This window comes from Melozone crissalis, unplaced genomic scaffold (assembly GCF_028551555.1).
Source record: "Melozone crissalis strain CALT ecotype California unplaced genomic scaffold, PUWL_Pcris_2 ptg000034l_1, whole genome shotgun sequence".
Classification (NCBI taxonomy): domain Eukaryota; kingdom Metazoa; phylum Chordata; class Aves; order Passeriformes; family Passerellidae; genus Melozone; species Melozone crissalis.
This window is the reverse complement of record NW_026535812.1, coordinates 19,496,597-19,514,374: the sequence shown is the minus strand read 5'-3', so window position 1 is coordinate 19,514,374 and position 17,778 is coordinate 19,496,597. Positions and strand designations below refer to the sequence as shown.

Genomic DNA, 17,778 nt, shown 5'->3' with positions numbered 1-17,778 from the left:
AGATAGTGCAGTATCACAAACAGCTTCAGGGTGATATGAGAAGTGTAACCATGATTATAGATTCCAGTCTCTTGTTGTCCTGGTATGTGAGCAGGCATTTATTTAAACAACAAAAAAGATGCTTTGTAAGATAGATATGCTTCCCTAATTGCTGTTTTTTTAATGGGTGGAAATTAAATCCAAAACACTTGAGCTTTTGTGGTCTTCTGTTCTATTGCATGGTTAAACTTCACCAGGCTGAAAACTGATTTCAGTCTTTTGGAATATACACACCTACAAAAACATCAATGAAATGTTTCCAAAGAACTATCCATGTATTTAAAAAATATTTCTTTTTGTGTGTAAATGTGTCAAACTCTCTCAATAGCAGTGACTGATTACTACCAGTATCTATTTGGCTTTTTTATATTGAAGGCCTTTCAATTTAATATCTGCTTCTTACAGAGCTCTGATTGTAGTAGTAGGCTGCATGTGCCTTAGTCTCAAACCATTTAATCTGGTTATGAAAGTGACTTCCTAAACTGGGAAGCTGGGAAATCCTTGAAGTTCTGCAGAGCGTGGCTGATAGTCACTGCTTAAATACCTATGAGCTTGTGTCACTTCTTTGGAAGTTCATGTTCACTGCAAACATTATCTATTTAGACAAACAGTAGCCATTTCTTTCTGATGCATCAACCACAAATTGCTGCTGTGCTGACCTTGTTAGAGAAACAATTTGGGTTCCAGCTTGAAGTAGAGGGAAAAGGGATGAACAGCACTCAGCTTCACGTCTCGGTAGCCCCACACTTACTGTGCTTGTGTTGCACAACATGGTTTGCAAAGCAGATGCTCTAAGGAAAGGGGTAATAACATTTCCAGCATCTGCCTTAAATGCTTGCTCAGTGACGAAACTTGTTGCAGAAACACCAGAGCCACAAAAATGAAGAGTTTCAGTTCTGACCCAGGGCAGTGCTTTTCACAGCAATGCTCTGTTGGGGTGTGTTATAGAACAAGTGTGTAACTGCACAAGCCAAGCAGTGGGGTGTCAAAGAGGACACTTGGCTTTGGGGGATGTGTGCCTTGTATGACCAACAGAGCAGACCCTAAATGACCACCAAAATAACACCTGGATATGTCCAGTGGTGAGACCACACCCACTCTCACTTCTTATGCTAATGAGGAGCCAAAAGCCACTCCCACTCTGCTTCATGCTAATGAGGATCTGTAAAACCACTCCTACTCTTACCTCTCATGCTAATGAGGAGTCAAAAACCACTCAAGCTTCTCATGCTAGTGAGGGATGGTTTAAAACTGACTGGGAGTGAACCAGGTGGGATTCTGCCACCTCTGTGAAGAAGCCCAGGGCACTGGAGGACTAAGGGGACACCTCAGGATCCATGGTGATGACTCCCTCTCTCCTGCTTGCACTCTCTCTCCTCTTTCCCTTATACACTTCATGTGGCAGAATTATGTTGATATTGTTGAACAGACATTTGATCTCATTTGCAACTTGACTTGTGCAGGGAACTTTAACATCAGATCATAACAGATGCTTCTCACAGTCACGTACAGGAGTGATACCCATTTGGTTAAGGGTGGTAGAGAACCATGTCCCAGTTTGCCAGAGCTGGTTTTGTGCTTCAGGCTGGAGCATGCAGGGCCTACACAGTCACAGTGGATCCTGTTTGTTTGCACCTGTTGAACACAAATGCAAATCTGTTGATGTCTTGAGCATCACAACTGTGGTATCCAACTTGTAAATGCAGAGAAAAATGGTGTTCAACCAGGATCAACAGCTACAATGAGAATAAACACTCCTTGAGGTTTCAGAGGATCTTTGTTTTCTTTGTAACTTACACGAAGCAGTCAGGTGAGTTTACAAAATCGGGAATTTAGTCTTGCAGAGTTGTTTCTCATAGAAGGCCCAGTTTTCCTATGTGCTTAGGTGCAATACACCAGTGTGATCTGTGACCTTTTGGGAGATGAAGCCTGATGGGAGCAATAAGTGTTGCCAGATGAATATTATACCCACTTTGCAGATGAATATTATCCCCTCTTGGTGTGGGGGGTAAGCAGGACAATCTTGGTCCGTTGAAAATACTTTATGGAAAACTGTTGCTGTTTACCTCTCAGCAGTGTAATCATCTACTGCCAAATAAATATTTAGTTAATCACCATTGGCTGTATCACAAACAAGTGATAGGGAGTAGGACTTCATTTGTGACTGACCCTGGTGTGAAAAGCTGTGGTATTTTCCTCTTGTGATTGTAGCTTGTGTGGAAGTAGACGGCAGCTTCCACAGGGCAGGGTTTGCACAGAACTGGATTTGTCTGCTGCTGTCTTATTCCATGTGTCTTTTATAGGATAACCTGCTAAGAACTGTGTGAGTTTCGGCTGTTTATAGGACAAGTGTCTTTAGCTGCAGAATTGAGTTTTTCATTACAGGGGCTGTGCCTTTGTATTAACTCTGCTACAAACTTCCTTCACTCAACAAATGGTTTTGAAAAGGGAGCTAAGGAGTAGCTCAGTGGAGAAAGCATTGTTTTAGTTTTTCAGTTGAGGAGTTCAAACAAAGAGAAAAATAAAACAACGTACTTCCATAGCTCTTGCTGAGGCATGTGGTTCCTTACAAATCCTCTAACAAAAATGAAGTTGCATGCTATCCTCTGTTTGCCAGTAAATAAAGGATAATGATTTCTGCTAACTGAATTCAGTAAGTCCATGCAGACTAAACCCATGCTCCTGTTAAGTACTATTTGGCTGCAGAAGTCTGTAAAGATAGCATAAATGGAGGGCTAATTTATATTTGGATTACAGAACTGAAACTTCTGTTTCCAGTTCAGTGTTCTAGGCTTGCTGTTAAAAATCTGTGAAGATGCAAGAATGGTGCTATCCACTGCCCCTGCAAAAGCTTTTCTGGTTTTACACATTCAGGGTCTGGAGTAACTTAGTACAGCAGAAACACTTTATCTCAATTTAAAGTTGGTGCCAGACTGCATCCTAAGAATTGTTACATGGGAAGTAAACAAGATACTGTCAGTCTGAGCCTGATGTCTTTTTCAGCTGCTTCTTAGCAAAAAAGGGCTCGCAGGGTGACTGTTCTGTGTAAAGATGAATGTAGATTAATAATTGAACACTCCTGACACCGTTGCTTGTGCTAGAGAGGTAAGTGTAACTGTGTGAGGTCTGCAGTACCTCCGGGGTTTTATTGCAGTTCTTCCCCTGCCTTTCTGGGCAGGGACAGTAGGGAGAGGAAACCTTTCCTCTTCCTCAGTGCAACTGGAGGTTCATCATGCTGCAGCAGTGACTTCTAAAAGCCAAGGTGACAAATCTGGGGAGAACAACACTGGGAAAGGCCCTGGATGGGAGTTACAGGTCTGGTACACAGCTGCTGATGCTGGGTGGGGGTTCAGACCAGACTGGAGCACAGAACACCTGGATTAACTCTGCTCTGGTTCCTTGTCTGTGTGCCCGCACTTCCTGTTTTTAAAGATCCTGTTTACTGTCTGCATTCCAAATATCCCAGGAAGGTGGGAGGATGGGAAGAAACACAGAAAGAAAAGTAAACAGCATTATTTAAGGTGGAATTTTTTTTAGTTGGATAACCAGCATTTGTTACTTTTCAAACCTGGTTTCATTAAGCTTTTGTTTACATCGTCTGGCACTAATTTCCAAAAGCAGAACTACACATGAAGGCTGACATTGAAACCATTAATATTTGCAGCAAGAAGCAGAGTAAGCTTTTATGGTGTGCTTTGGCTTTGTGTTCTTCCTGATGTTCACATGAAACAATGTTTTTCAGCCATATGAAATGGAGTATTAAACAAAAATATGTAATGAAAGGAAAACCTTATTTCTATGGGTATAAAATGGCATCTTGCTCTGATTTTGTTGGCAAACTTTAAAGCTTTTGATTTAAACAGCTTGTAAGAATTTGGGTGCTGCTCACTGACCTTCAGAGCTCACAGCCTAATGTGGAGGAGCAGCACAGAGCCAGGTGGAAAGGTAATTCTCATCCTGCTCCACAGCAAGCCAAGCTAATTGCTGAAATAATGAGTAAGCAGATATGTGAAGTGCAAATAGATGATATGTTGCTTTTCTAATTCTTTGTTGTGCTTTATGACTCCTATAAATAACAAAATCTTGTGTTTTGAGGTGGAGCTAGGGGTGGAATTACTGAATGATTTTGGACTAAAAAGGAAAATTTAATTCCAGGCTTTTCTTTGTTTAAAAAAGAGAAAAAGTTCTGCCTTTAGCTGGAAGAAAATGTTCTAGGACAGATATTCTGCCTTTGGTATGTCATGGGATCCCTAGGGAGAAGGCACAGTCCTGGTGGGAGTTCTGGAGGTCACCAGCAACTTGCAAGTGCTTCTTTCTCGTGATCCTGTTTTCATGGCTCCCAGACAGTGAGGGAAGCTATAAACACTGTGCCTGCATGCATGGGGGAGGGCAAGCAAGGATTTCAGAATAAGAATTCACAAAGGTCTTTTGGTTCACTTGGAGAGGAAAAAAATACTCCAGCAATAGTAAATCTTTTCAAACTGATCATCTTGGATTTGTTTCAGCTGTTTGATCCTGCAGCAACATAGCACACATAGTTCCTCTTGGGAAATACTTTGTAGTGGGTTCTTCTTTTTTTCAGGATGACTTCACCAATAATTTTATTCATAGTATCTGGGAGTCACTAGGAGAATATTGCATTCTGAAAAAAAATCTGGATGTAAGATAACTTTATAGAGAACAGTTCTGAAATGTAGCCACCTCATATTCTCATATCTAACTAAACTGAAATTGCTTTTCACTAATTTCTAGTGAGCTTTTGCATTCACAGGAAAAAAGACCCAATATTTCAGCAGTACTATTATTCTATAGATGTTGCCAATAATTTTAGGGGTCTTTAGCTCAGTCTAGAATAAGGCAAATATACTCAGCACTGGTTTTGAAGTAACTACAAATAAAATTGATAGTGTTTGGAAATACTTGTCTGTTTCAGAAGGAAACTGAGGGCTGAGATGTTTTTGACAGTGTTAAATCCTCCTGTTTGCTTCCCCTGGGCTGCTGTTTGTGATCAGATAAGGAGTTCCTGGTATCTGCACGTTTTCTGGGAAGCAGGGACGACAGCAGTACGTATGAATCAGCCACGCCTGCAGTGCCACAGCCTGCTGCTTTCTGTCCTGAACAAAGCAGTGGTTTCACCAGTTAAATCTGGGGATAATCATGTTTTCATGGAGGACAGTTTCAGACATCTTTGTACTCGTCTTCCTGGGTTCTGGAAGAGTGCCACCTTGGCAAACAGCAAGAACAAAAGGACAGTACTGAAAATACCTAGTCTGTGGCAGTCTTACTGTCACCACACAGCAGGTTTGGACAGCAGCAAAATTAGACAGACAACTCTGTCCAGTTCTCTTCATGTTTTAGAGAGCCTGATCTGTCTGATGGCGAGAATGAAACATTTTAGCATTTAGAAAGGTTGAAATGTCCTTTGCATTCTGAAAAGTGTTGTTCTTGTTCCAGGAACTCTTTTATTTGCACAAACTCACAGCTTCTGTTTTGGGGATTCCACAGTACTTTATAAAAGCTTATTTGGGGTCATACCTGTAATTGATACTTCTGTCAGTGTGATAGAGAATCAGGAAAATCATTTAACCTACAGTTGAGGGCACAGTAAATCAGGATCATAAATTGTTGGACTGTTAAATGAATAGAAGGCAATGCTAGGAGTCTGAAGGAAACTTCTGCCTGGAAAAGAAATCAAATCCAGACACAGATCCTAAAGAGCAGCTCTCTGATACCAAAGATGCCACAAAATATTCTAAAACATTGCTACATCCTGTCTGTACAAACAGCGTAATGGGATTTGTCTTGTGACTGGGGAAACTAATGGACTTCAATTAAAGTGTAACAGTTTGCTGAATGACTCATTCAATTTCAACCGTGGGCTGATAAAATTGTATCGAGTGTTCAGTCTGGCCTTTGAATAGGTTTTGAAACACTGCCTGATGTGTACAGCAGTGCAGAGTGTTCAGTGCTCAGTCCCTGGGATGTGTGCACCTCTTTGCATGAGCATCCCATCCTTTATACTTCAGTACAATATTACTGCACAGTGCACTTGTTGCTCCCTTGTGTGCTTGGTACAGTTCTTGCTTGTTGGTACTTTAGAGAAGGAAGAACTTGCAGAGCCTCAAAAGTAACTGTAGGTACTTGTGCTGATGACAGGCTATGTCTGCTAAAGTGAACAATAATATTTTCCCCTAGATTGCCCCCCTGTCACGCAGAGCATGTCTGTGAGGAGATAAAACTGTCACAGTTTACTGAAACCAAATTTTCTAATCTTGGAATATCATATTCTTAATAAGGAACTATACCATCTATATCAGATTATATTATTTGTATAACCTATAGGAAAATAGGCTATACAAATTAGCATTCATATAAATAGCATTCATAGGCTATATAAATTAGCATCCATATGCTAAGTGTATCTGGAAGCAAGTATTATGGAAGGCATGTTTATCTTCCTGCTGTCTTCCCTCGTGTATGTTTATTCTTTTTGAATGGAATCTCAAAACTAGAGATTGTTTTGTGCTGGTCCAGATGTCCCAAAGCTTTTGGCAGGAGAAAAATGTTTGAGATGCTTTAGGAAGGTCAGGGATTGCAGGTGTGATGAAGTGTTCACTTGAAGTTTGATTTAAATACCATCTCTCTAGAATTCCCTTAAAATTACAGTCCTTTTACTGTCGAAGAACATAATTGATTCTATTTATTCCAGGCAGCCTTCCAGATTTTAAAGTGTACACAGAAACACAAGCTGCCAGCTATACTTGAAAACTGTTTCTGTTTACATTCTTGCTTTCCAAATCCAAACCCTGGAGGCGTGCTTACATGTGCAAGTGGAATGAATGTGCACACAGTGCCTGCATGCACCATTCCAGCACATGCCTGTATCCCAGCTTGAAACAAAAGCTGCTGTCTTTGTGCAGTTGCTCTGAAAATTGTAGATTTTGGGATGTCACATTTGGACCATTTGCAAGTTTTTTAAGAAAAGGTACTGAGTTGTCATTTAAGGTTTGAATTCTTTAAGGAAGCCAGTGCTGATGTTTGTTTTGAAGAGATGCTTGGCTAAAAGGATTTACATTTTTGATGTATGTGTGTCCCCCACTCCTGCCTCTGTTTCTTTGTTGCTGGGAGGGAGGGAGAGAGGAAAACTTGCAGTGGCAGGAGGCCCCATCCTTGCAGCTGCTCTTGCCCAGCCCTGCTGCAGTCAGGCAGCCCCACAGTGCAGACCTGCATTGGGCTGACTCCATGGGGATCTCAGGAGGGAGCTAAAGCAACAGAAGGCAGCACAAGAAAGGGAAAGTGAGTTGTTCTCTGCCTCTGCCATCCATCTGACCCGTAACTAGTTGGCTCAGGGAGCCCCAGTGCCAGCAGGGTGAGGGGTGAGCATACACACCCTTGGGCTGGGTGAAAATGGGCTCTCATGGTTCAGAAGAGCCTCAGCAGGATGGTGGAACTGCAATTAAAAGGCTGCTGGTGCAAGCTGAGTCTGTGTTGTGAATATTTAATTTGGTTGTATCCATCTGTACTATCATTGTGTGTATGTGGACAGGAAAGCTCATATGACTGCATATTCTGGTTTGTTTGGGGGCTTTGTGCTGCTTTGTGCCATAACAGCGATGTGCTTCTGCCTGTGTTTGCACTTAAGAAATGTAAATAGGCATGTGATTCAGTGATATGGAGAGGGAACCTTGTTCATGCTTTGCCTGATCAAAAAGATGCCATTTAACTTGTGTACTTCATTTTATCTGGGAGCTGAGGATAGCTATCAGTGGTTTGGAACCCTCTGAGTTACTCTGAATGGTGTTATTTGGGTTCACTGGTAGTGTTTTGGAATTGGTAAGCTTCCCAATTCTGGCTCTGTAAATACACTGTGTGTGCTGGGAGCTTTCCATTTCAGCATCCGCTCGCTGAGGCTGCCACAGTGATGGGGGAAATAAAGCAGCTTCTTTAAGCTCTTTCTTAAAAAGAAGTCAGTTGCAAAGTGTTTCTAAATATGCATGGGGTGGTACTGGAAAAGCATTTTTCTAAATCTGCAGTGGCACTTCAATAGTTCTGTGGATATTTTTAAAAGCCCAAACTGCATCTACAAAGGAAGGATTAAAAAAGACAACCCTATTGCTACTCAGAGTTGCTTAGGAAGCAGTGGAATTGCGAAAACATCATTTTCATTCTGATGTTTCTTTGTAAGAACTGAAGTGTCCCAAGAGCAGGTACTGGATGTACTTGGAAGAAAACTTTTTAGAAAAGAAATGCTAATACAGCAGGGAGGATCACTTTTTCTTTATATATAAAATGTTATACGTGAATTTTATATGTACATAATTTAATTAATATATGCAGAAATATATTTTTAAATAAATACATATTTTTTAAAATTTGCTGAGCAAAAGGCAAGCATTGCAACCATTGCTTTTCCACAGTGAGAGCTTTCAGGAAGCTGATCCAACAGAAGACATGTGAAGCTGTTGGCTTGTGGGTTTCCCTTCCTTTCTGTTCTTAAGAAAACTGAGATACAGGAGCAGTCCTAAGAGGGTTTGTGACTGTGGTGATAAGACAAGGAGTGATGGGTACAAACTGAATGAGGGTGAATTTAGGCTAGGTAAATGTTAGTGTTGACTGTGAGGGTGGTGAGGCCCTGGCACAGGGTGCCCAGAGCAGCTGTGGCTGCCCCATCCCTGGAATTGTCCAAGGTCAGCTTGGACAGGGCTTGGAGCAACCTGGGACAGTGGAAATGTCCCTGCCCATGGCAGGGGAGTTGGAATGAGATGCTCTTTGGGGTCCCTTCCAACCCTTAACATTCTGTGATTCTGTGATGGATCTATCCAAAATTAAGAGCAGTGAATGCACAGATAAGCACCTCTGTTTCATTACAGAAAAATGTAGAATACTGTGTGAAAATATCAGGATTCCAGTAAAGAAGACCAAATATTTTGTTACATGAAGTGTTCTTCAGTCTTGTCACAGGATGCCAACAATTTGTATGTGGAAACATTCTGAACAAACTGGATTTCTTTTGCAAATACACAAATATTGCCTCTGGTTAAGGAAATTAAAAATAGGTAGGGATTAGGACTGTTTGTTGGTGAAGTGTCACTGTGTGCCTGCTGGGTAGTTCTGCTCTCTTTTTGGCATCTCCCCTCACCCACTGGGCTATAAAACATCTCTGCTCTGTCCAGACTCTGGTTTTCTCATGCTCTGCCCCATTCTCATTTTCTCTCTTTCTCATACTCATTTCCTCTGCTCTGAGATGGCCAGAGCAGCAGATAGAGGGTCACACACGTGTTCCTCTCCTTTCCTTTGGCTTGGCAGGGACATTCATGCAGCTGCCAGAGGGAACTGGAACGGGGCATTGGCACTAAATAAAACAAGCCCAACTACAAAGTGTTAGTGGGGCTCAATTCTTCTGTCTCACTAATGGAAAAAAGGGTTTGTTGTTGGTGTAAGTAGCTTATACTGATCTGAAACAGCTATGGCCAAAACTTGTGTATGCATGAATTCTTAAAATCAAGTTTAGAGCTTTTAGTAAATATTTATAACTATAATATAAGTGTTCTTTGAATATTTAGAGGTTGGAGATGAGAAAAAAACATTTTTCAATGTGGAAGCCTTGGTTTAGCTAAACTTAAAAGAGCTGATGGTTTGTATCATCCAAATTATAATTAATGCTTCACTTTGCAAATTAAAACTATGGAGAACTTGGCTTGAGATCTGGTTAAAAATTTCTATAATAATTTGAGTATTAGGTATTTTCATCCCTCTGCTATTGAAATGTTCATTGAAATTAATTTAAAGTTGAGATTTTAAAAAATCCTCTATTCTAAAGACTATATGTATATTGGCATTTTTCCAAACTAGTGTGTTTCTATTAACTGTTTTGAGTAGATATTTAGATTCAAGTACAAGTTCTTAGGCTTGTTTTTATCAAGTCTTTCTTGTGAATGTAAAATACAGCCCTGAATATTCATCTATAATTATTAAGTGGCGTTTGAACCATTTTATCTGAGATTCTGGGTGATGTTTGTATTTTAAATGTTGACATTTGAATTTCTGATTTTCACTCAGGTCTGCACGTACGAATCACTGCTTGAAGAGCTTGAAGTACAAAGTTACCCCAAGATTTAAAAATGCCTCCACGGCCGTCATCCGGTGAACTATGGGGCATCCACTTGATGCCCCCCAGGATCCTGGTGGAATGTCTCCTCCCAAACGGAATGATAGTGACTCTAGAATGCCTCCGTGAGGCCACCTTACTGACTATTAAACATGAACTCTTTAAAGAAGCAAGGAAGTACCCTCTCTATCAGCTCCTTCAAGATGAATCTTCTTACATTTTTGTAAGTGTTACACAGGAAGCAGAGAGAGAAGAGTTTTTCGATGAAACGCGGAGACTTTGTGACCTGCGACTGTTTCAGCCTTTCCTGAAAGTTATTGAACCAGTAGGTAACAGAGAAGAGAAGATTCTTAATAGAGAAATAGGTGAGATTATCTTTTTTCAAAAACATTGTTTAACTGATTATCCTCTTCAAAATGGGTCATATCTGTCACATTTCATACCTGCCAGTTGTTGCATCAAATGTCCAAAGATGCTGATCATAGTAAAGCCAATATTTATAATCAGCGAGTTAAACTCCTGTTTTCTGATCTATTTCATTCACCTTGGCTTTGTAAAGCATATTGGTGGTTGCCTGTGGGTTAGAGGGTATCTTTTTGCTTGTCTTTTATTTGCAGGATTTCATATTATTACAGAGCAATGCCTGTCCTGTTATTTGGGAAGTCAGTTATAATTTAGTTTGGAGTTTACAGAATTGTACATTCTAGATTTAACATTCTAGATTTGTGGACACAGATTTTAATACTGCTCTAGCTTGCTTACAAAATCAAATTCCAGAAATTAGGTTTTTTCACCTTTCTTCATCCCCCTTCTGACAAAAGGCCATGGGGAGAGGAGGGAAAAACACCTGAGGTTGGAGATGTGAAGGCGAGACAAATTGATGTTTTGAATCATCTCTGGAGTAGCTTATGATTTTCCATGGTCATTTGTGGAAGCACAGAGAATCTGGCATTTGTTCCAGCATCTTGGTTAAGAATTAAATTGAGGCAGTACAAACATACCCACTCCTGTTTCATTGCTAACAAATGTGTACTGCAGTGGCAGAGGCTTGTCAACTGGAAATACTTGTTCTGAGGTACTGCTAATTGTTAAATGATTTAATTGTGACGAATGCATAATAAGTAAATTGCTTCTGTTTTGTAAAGCTCAACGTGTTCAGGACTTGGGGAGAGCAATGGTTAGGTAACCATGCAACACAGCAATTGAAAGTTTCCATTTGAACACTCATGCATAAGTGATGATTTATCCAAGTAATCCCATTAAAGTAAATGGAATTACATCTGAAGGACCTGAAAGAAATGCACTGTTATTATATGGATCTGTGTCAAAGAGCTTAAGTTCAGTGTCTCTTGGAGTGTTCATTGCAGTTCTTGAATAATGTAGGTCATTAAAAAAAAAATTAATAGCTCTCATTCCATTGTAAGCAAAGTTGATTATGGTCCTAATAGCTACCAATAATCCTGCCAGGGTTTGAGAAAAAATCAAATTTCACAGCTCCTCTAGTCCCCTTAGGAAACTCTGTGCTGACTTCAAAGGAAGTTGAGTCCTGGTCCTTTTCCTCTAGGAGGAATGTTGGCTGTGAGAGCAGTGATTTAAGGCTTCCAGGATCTTCAGGCAATGTACACCTGTTTTCTAACCTTTTCTGTGTCTGCTGAGTGCACTGAACTTTAGAATTGTGTAGTTCTTGAATGATATAAAACAATTACCTATGCATGTAGAAACTGGCACATATTTTAGGCTATGTTTTGCTTTATCTTGGCTTTTTTTTGTGACTGATTGAAGGCATTTTTAGCTCTGCCTGTCAGTTACACTGATATCCCCATGCTGCTCCAATGCTGTAGGTTTTGCTATTGGCATGCCTGTCTGTGAGTTTGACATGGTCAAGGATCCAGAAGTACAAGACTTCAGAAGGAACATTCTGAACGTGTGCAAAGAGGCCGTGGACCTGCGAGACGCCAATGCTCCGCACAGCAGAGCGCTCTATGTCTACCCTCCCAACGTAGAGTCCTCAGCTGAGCTCCCCAAACACATCTACAACAAGCTAGACAAAGGTAAGGGCAATGTTTACAGCAGAAACATGATGTATTTTCAGTGTTTGAAATCAAAGAGTACAGCTGTTGACTTGATCACTGTTTTATGTGCTGTATTTAGTACACTCCAGCAATATCTTACACCTTCAGCTGTTCAGAATAATCTTCTTGATGGACCCTACATTCAAAAGGATATTTAAAATTGTGCTATTCTAACTGAATCTTGAAATATAACTCAGTAAATAGAGATGAATTTTTTTTAGTGGGTGGAAACAGCTTGTCGACTTTGCAGTTTTCTGTGGCATTCAACTATCTGGAATTAAATTATGCTGAATCACTGAGTTATTTTGCAGTCCTCAAATATGAAAGAGTTACTGCTGTTTTCTTGAAGGCCAAATAGTCAGTAGTTAATAAAAATATTCTTAACCTCAGGGCTGGCTAAAAGTTTGAATTTCCACTAGAGTCAAAAATAAACTTAATGCATCTAGTTCCTTGCAGAAATTATAAACCCTCTCTAAGTTTGGGCAATGAATCTTGTTTACATCTTCTTTTAATGCTAAAAGCAAATCTTTGTTTTGGGGAGGCATGGGAGTTGTTTAGTTTGGGGGTTATTTTGAGTTTGTGCTTTTTCTTTGGAAACTGCATTTAAAATTATAGGCCTGACATTATTTTATATTTATTCCAGGGCAAATTATAGTGGTGATTTGGGTAATAGTCTCACCAAACAATGATAAGCAGAAATACACCTTAAAAATCAATCATGACTGTGTGCCTGAGCAAGTTATTGCTGAAGCTATTAGGAAGAAAACTCGAAGTATGTTGCTGTCATCTGAACAACTGAAACTTTGTGTCTTGGAGTACCAGGGCAAATATATTTTAAAAGTCTGTGGCTGTGATGAATACTTGCTAGAAAAATGTCCACTGAGCCAGTATAAGGTGAGTAACATAAAGGATTTCTTTTGAACTATACCAAAATAATCCAAATTTGTGGGGAGAAAAATGATCAGTATTAGGTCTGGCTTTTTCATTAAATTAATCCAAAACATAGCATGTGACAGTATGTGCACAAATTGGCTAATCCATGTGCTTCAGAAGGGAGAGGGGGAGAAAAGGTAGTTTTAATTAGAATTTGTATCACTCATATAATTTTTCTTCTTTGAATGTTTTCCTCTAATGTTAATGCTAAATCAAAGGTAGGTACTTTCAGAAATATCCTAGATTTTTAATGGCAAGAGATGAGCTATATTTGAATGGTGCTGATGTAATAAAACAGGAAATTTGATCAGATTGTAAATTATGAAACAACCATTACTACTTTAAATCCTGTCCTAAAGAGGTGGTAAAAGAGCAAACTCTTTTCCTGTTACAGCTTTATCATTACTTGAACAAGATAAAAAATGTAGACATCCAGCACTACAGAAATCATTGCTGAGTCTTCCTTGTGTCTGTCTGTCTATCCTTCACTGCCTGGGTTTGTTAGTGCTGGGAGTGTGAGAGAACATGGGGCAGAGGAGCATCTGAGCAGCTGCTGCTGCTTCCTCTTGGAGGAATGTATTGTTGTAATAAACTGCTCCCATTCCTTCAGCTAAAAGGTTGACAATCTGATCTTCAGAGCAGTGGAGGAGAGAAAGAGGGGTGGGGTATCCTGAATAATGGAGAAAGCATCTCTGTACTCTGGGAGCTGGGGAACAAGTGCAGGCATACATGAATAATTTTGCAGAGTCATCTGAAGATCAAACACCAGACCTATTTGATCTAGCGTGGTTTCTTCAGAAGCATCTGCTCTGCCTTTGCTGTGCCCCAGCAGAGCCTGCTCATTAACTCCAGGCTGGACCTGTCCTAACACACTGTGTTTTGTGGTGCTGTTGCCAGACTAAATGCTCTCAGCACTCAGACCTGAATGGACAGGTGAAGTGTGTCAGGATCAGTGCTGAGCCTAAGGTAATGAGCACACCTGAGCCAAAAATGAGCCTGTCTGCTGCTTACCTTGTGCTCCCTGCCTGGGACTGGCACTGTCAGGCACCTGTGCTGCACTGCAGGCTGGCACAGCCCCTGCTGTTCCACAACAGCTCAGTTGCTTCCAGGAGCAGCTCCGATCCATCTGCTCTGTGCTGTGCTGTGCTGGGGAGCTCTACAAGAAACCTGGCTGGTGTTTTTTTCAGCCCCTATCTCTCTCTCCAGTTCAGCCTTCCATTGTTGTAGATGTTCACAATTCAGAACCATGAGGTGTGGCTGTGTGACCCTACCCAACAGCGTGTCCAAACTCCTGGGTGCTGTACCTGCTGCCACTGTACAGGATGTGCATGCAGGACACCATTAGCTCTTTCACTTTCCTATCTCCTCCAGTATCTTTGTAGGTTTCCATTAACAAGAGTGTAGGCTTTGAAAAGACACCGCACTTTTGTGGTGTTCCTGAGGGTCCCCAGGACGAGCTGAGAGATGAGAATTTGACTCCATGTTCTCAGAAGGCTGATTTATTATGATATATGATATGATATGATATGATATGATATGATGCTGTACTAAAACTATACTAAAGAAAGAGAAGGGATACACCAGAAGGCTTAGCAAGAATGATGATAAAAACCTATGACTGACTCAGAGAGTCCAATACAGCTGGCTGGAATTGGTCATTAATTAAAAGCAATTCACATGGAGCCAATCAAACATTCACCTGTTGGTAAACAATGCCCAAGCCACATTCCAAAGCAGCAAACACAGGAGCACAATCAGACAATTACTGTTTTCATTCCTCTCTGGGGCTTCTCATCTTCCCAAGAGAAAATCCTGGGCAAAGAGGATTTTTCAGATGGCACACCTTGGTTGTTTCCTTGCAGTACATAAGGAGCTGCATCATGCTTGGCCGCATGCCCAACCTGATGCTGATGGCCAAGGAGAGCCTGTACACGCAGCTGCCCCTGGACACCTTCACCATGCCCTCCTACTCGCGCCGCATCTCCACCGCCACGCCCTACATGAACGGGGAGGCCACCACCAAATCCCTCTGGACCATCAACAGCGCCCTCAGAATAAGGATCCTCTGTGCTACCTATGTAAATGTGAACATCAGAGACATAGACAAGGTATGGCATTGCTTGGGCTTTGCAGCAGCTTGTTTCCCTCCTGAGTGTTTTGTTTTGGCATTGGAAAAAGTTCTTATATAACACATCAGAAAATGATACCACTCTTTAACTTAAATTGAAGTATTGAATTCTAAAGAGCACACCCATATTTTAGCATCTAGAAACTTTTCTATACTACTTAAAAAGTGTGAGTTGTGGTAACTAGCTAAATATTCTGCCTGGTAGGAGCAGGAGTCAGTTTGCGTAGCGCTCCAGCAGAGATGGTAATGGATAGAAAAAGAAATCTGTCTTCTAAGTAATTGTGTTTAAAAGTGTATTACAGTAACTGAGAGTGCTTTTGATGAGGGCATGCTGTCTTTGTTTTTGGAAATAAAGACAAAAGGCAGGTGTAGTGTTCAATTCCACTGAAGACATCTACAACCCTGACTCTCTTTCCTCAGAATTCCTTTCCCAACACCTTGGCACAGGAAGAATGGAGAGTAAATTCCAGGGGTGATTTTTTTAGTGTTGATTTCAAGTTTGCTACTGTATTTTTTAAGAACTAGTTTTGCCATTAATGAGGAGAAAGACCAAAACACTTTTTATAGAAGGATATGCTTATAAACTGTGCTGTACACCCAACAGAGCATGAATTAGGGTTCTGGGGACTGGTAGAGCAGTTTGGTTTTCAGTTTTGGTTTTGTTTTTGTTTTGTTACTGAAAAAGAAAGGATAATGTGCTGTAATCATGGTATGTGTTGACTGCAATGAAAACATTTGTTTACAGTAACATTTCAGAGACTAATATGGTTCTTGTTTTCAGATCTATGTCAGGACAGGTATCTACCATGGAGGGGAACCTTTGTGTGACAATGTGAATACTCAGAGGGTACCTTGTTCTAATCCCAGGTAAGATGAATACCTGACTTTCAGGGCATCATAAATGATAGCATTGAAGGAGTAAAGGCTCCACTTAACCATTACTCAGGTAGAGATCCTTACTGGGAATCCTTTACCTGAAGTTTTATAAATATATTACATAACCCTATATATATAAATAGCATTAATTTAATTCAAACACAAGCATTTTGTCTTGCACATAATAGTGTAGTATAGAATATATTTTCAGGATGTTTGACAAACCATCAATACTACCTGGAAAAAATGAATCACCTGAACTTACAAGTGCAAAAAGAAGTTTTATATGAGCATATATAAACATTAGGGACATCTTTTAGCCACCTGTTCTCATAAGTGTAACTAATGAAGAGGTGTGAAATTTCAGCATCTGCTAAGATTAGATGCAAAGTATCTGTGCAGAAGTAGTTCTTTGCTTGCATTTTCTGACTTCATGTCTTTAATGAAAATTTTTGAAACTCTTATTTTTATCCGTACATTTTCTATGAATATGATTAGGTTTTATAATTAAAGAACTAATAATATACATAGTTAGTGAAAAATAGGCACTCCTCCTGAGTTGCCCCTAATACTGCTGTACTTGAGCTGATAATTTCAACTATTTTAGAGATAAAATCTTGGAAAGGTGGTGAAGGTTATGCCTTAAAATCATGGATGTGTCACATAGATCAGTATTATGTGAAATGAACACATAAGAAAAGTGAATTAAAGTTTATCTGCCAATTTCTTTATTCTTAGAGAAGGGCTTTCACAGTTATTTCTTTGTAAAATTGCTTTCAGTAGCTACAAATACACTGAAAAATTAATGCTGTCCTTGGAAACTGCTTTCTCTTTCAACTGAGAAAATTCTGTATGACAATCTGCTTAGGGGAAGAAACTGGATCAGAAGTTCCTCTTCAAAAGCACAGCTCTACCAACTGAGAGATGAATTCTGCTTAGAGAAATTCATGAAAACAAAATCAAACTATTCCTGTAAAAGCAATCTGTGCTATTATTACTATAGTAAATAGAAAAATATTTGACTTGGGAATATTGCTTTGGATTTCCATGTTCTATCCCCATCTTGCAGATACCTTTTTATGTTCCAACAGTTGAAGTTTAGTTTGGTTTTGAAAGCTCTTTTTCCCAGTTGCCTTTTTCCTCTGAAGTGAAAACTGTTTGACAAGCTAAACCTTACATCAGTGTAGCATTTATGCAAATCCATTATCTTTAGGTTGCAGGAATTGAACCTAACATGGCTTTTTAAGCAGCATTGGGGCTAGAAGGCTGTTGAAGAAGTTTCTATCCCCAAAAGCAGTGAATGTGGTCAAATGCATATGTGGGGACCAGAAAGTGTGCTCTGTCTGCAAATACACAGTTTAGGAATATAACAAATGCCTTTTGGTGGGGTGATGGTGTGTACTTTAACCTGGTTTAACTCTGCCTTTGGACCTGCAGGTGGAATGAGTGGCTGCTGTACGACATGTACATCCCTGACCTGCCCCGCGCCGCGCGGCTCTGCCTGTCCATCTGCTCTGTCAAGGGCCGCAAGGGTGCCAAGGAGGTAAAACACCCCCGCCTTTGTTGTGCTACTGAGCCACAGCTGGGGAGGATAGCTGCTAAATGCTGCCCTGGCAATGAGT

The 17,778-nt window shown here is 40.4% G+C and overlaps 1 protein-coding gene across 1 annotated transcript in view; it reads left to right on the top strand.

The window, feature by feature from the left end:
• The window catches only part of PIK3CA (phosphatidylinositol-4,5-bisphosphate 3-kinase catalytic subunit alpha), a 39,691-nt gene that overhangs the window by 6,556 nt on the left and 15,357 nt on the right, over positions 1 to 17,778 (top strand). The window contains exons 2-7 of the mRNA XM_054282416.1: positions 10,099 to 10,512; positions 11,989 to 12,198; positions 12,863 to 13,113; positions 15,015 to 15,260; positions 16,062 to 16,147; positions 17,594 to 17,699. Of these exons, the coding sequence (XP_054138391.1) occupies positions 10,161 to 10,512; positions 11,989 to 12,198; positions 12,863 to 13,113; positions 15,015 to 15,260; positions 16,062 to 16,147; positions 17,594 to 17,699 (1,251 nt within the window). The 5' untranslated portion in view covers positions 10,099 to 10,160. The remainder of the gene's footprint in view (positions 1 to 10,098; positions 10,513 to 11,988; positions 12,199 to 12,862; positions 13,114 to 15,014; positions 15,261 to 16,061; positions 16,148 to 17,593; positions 17,700 to 17,778) is intronic.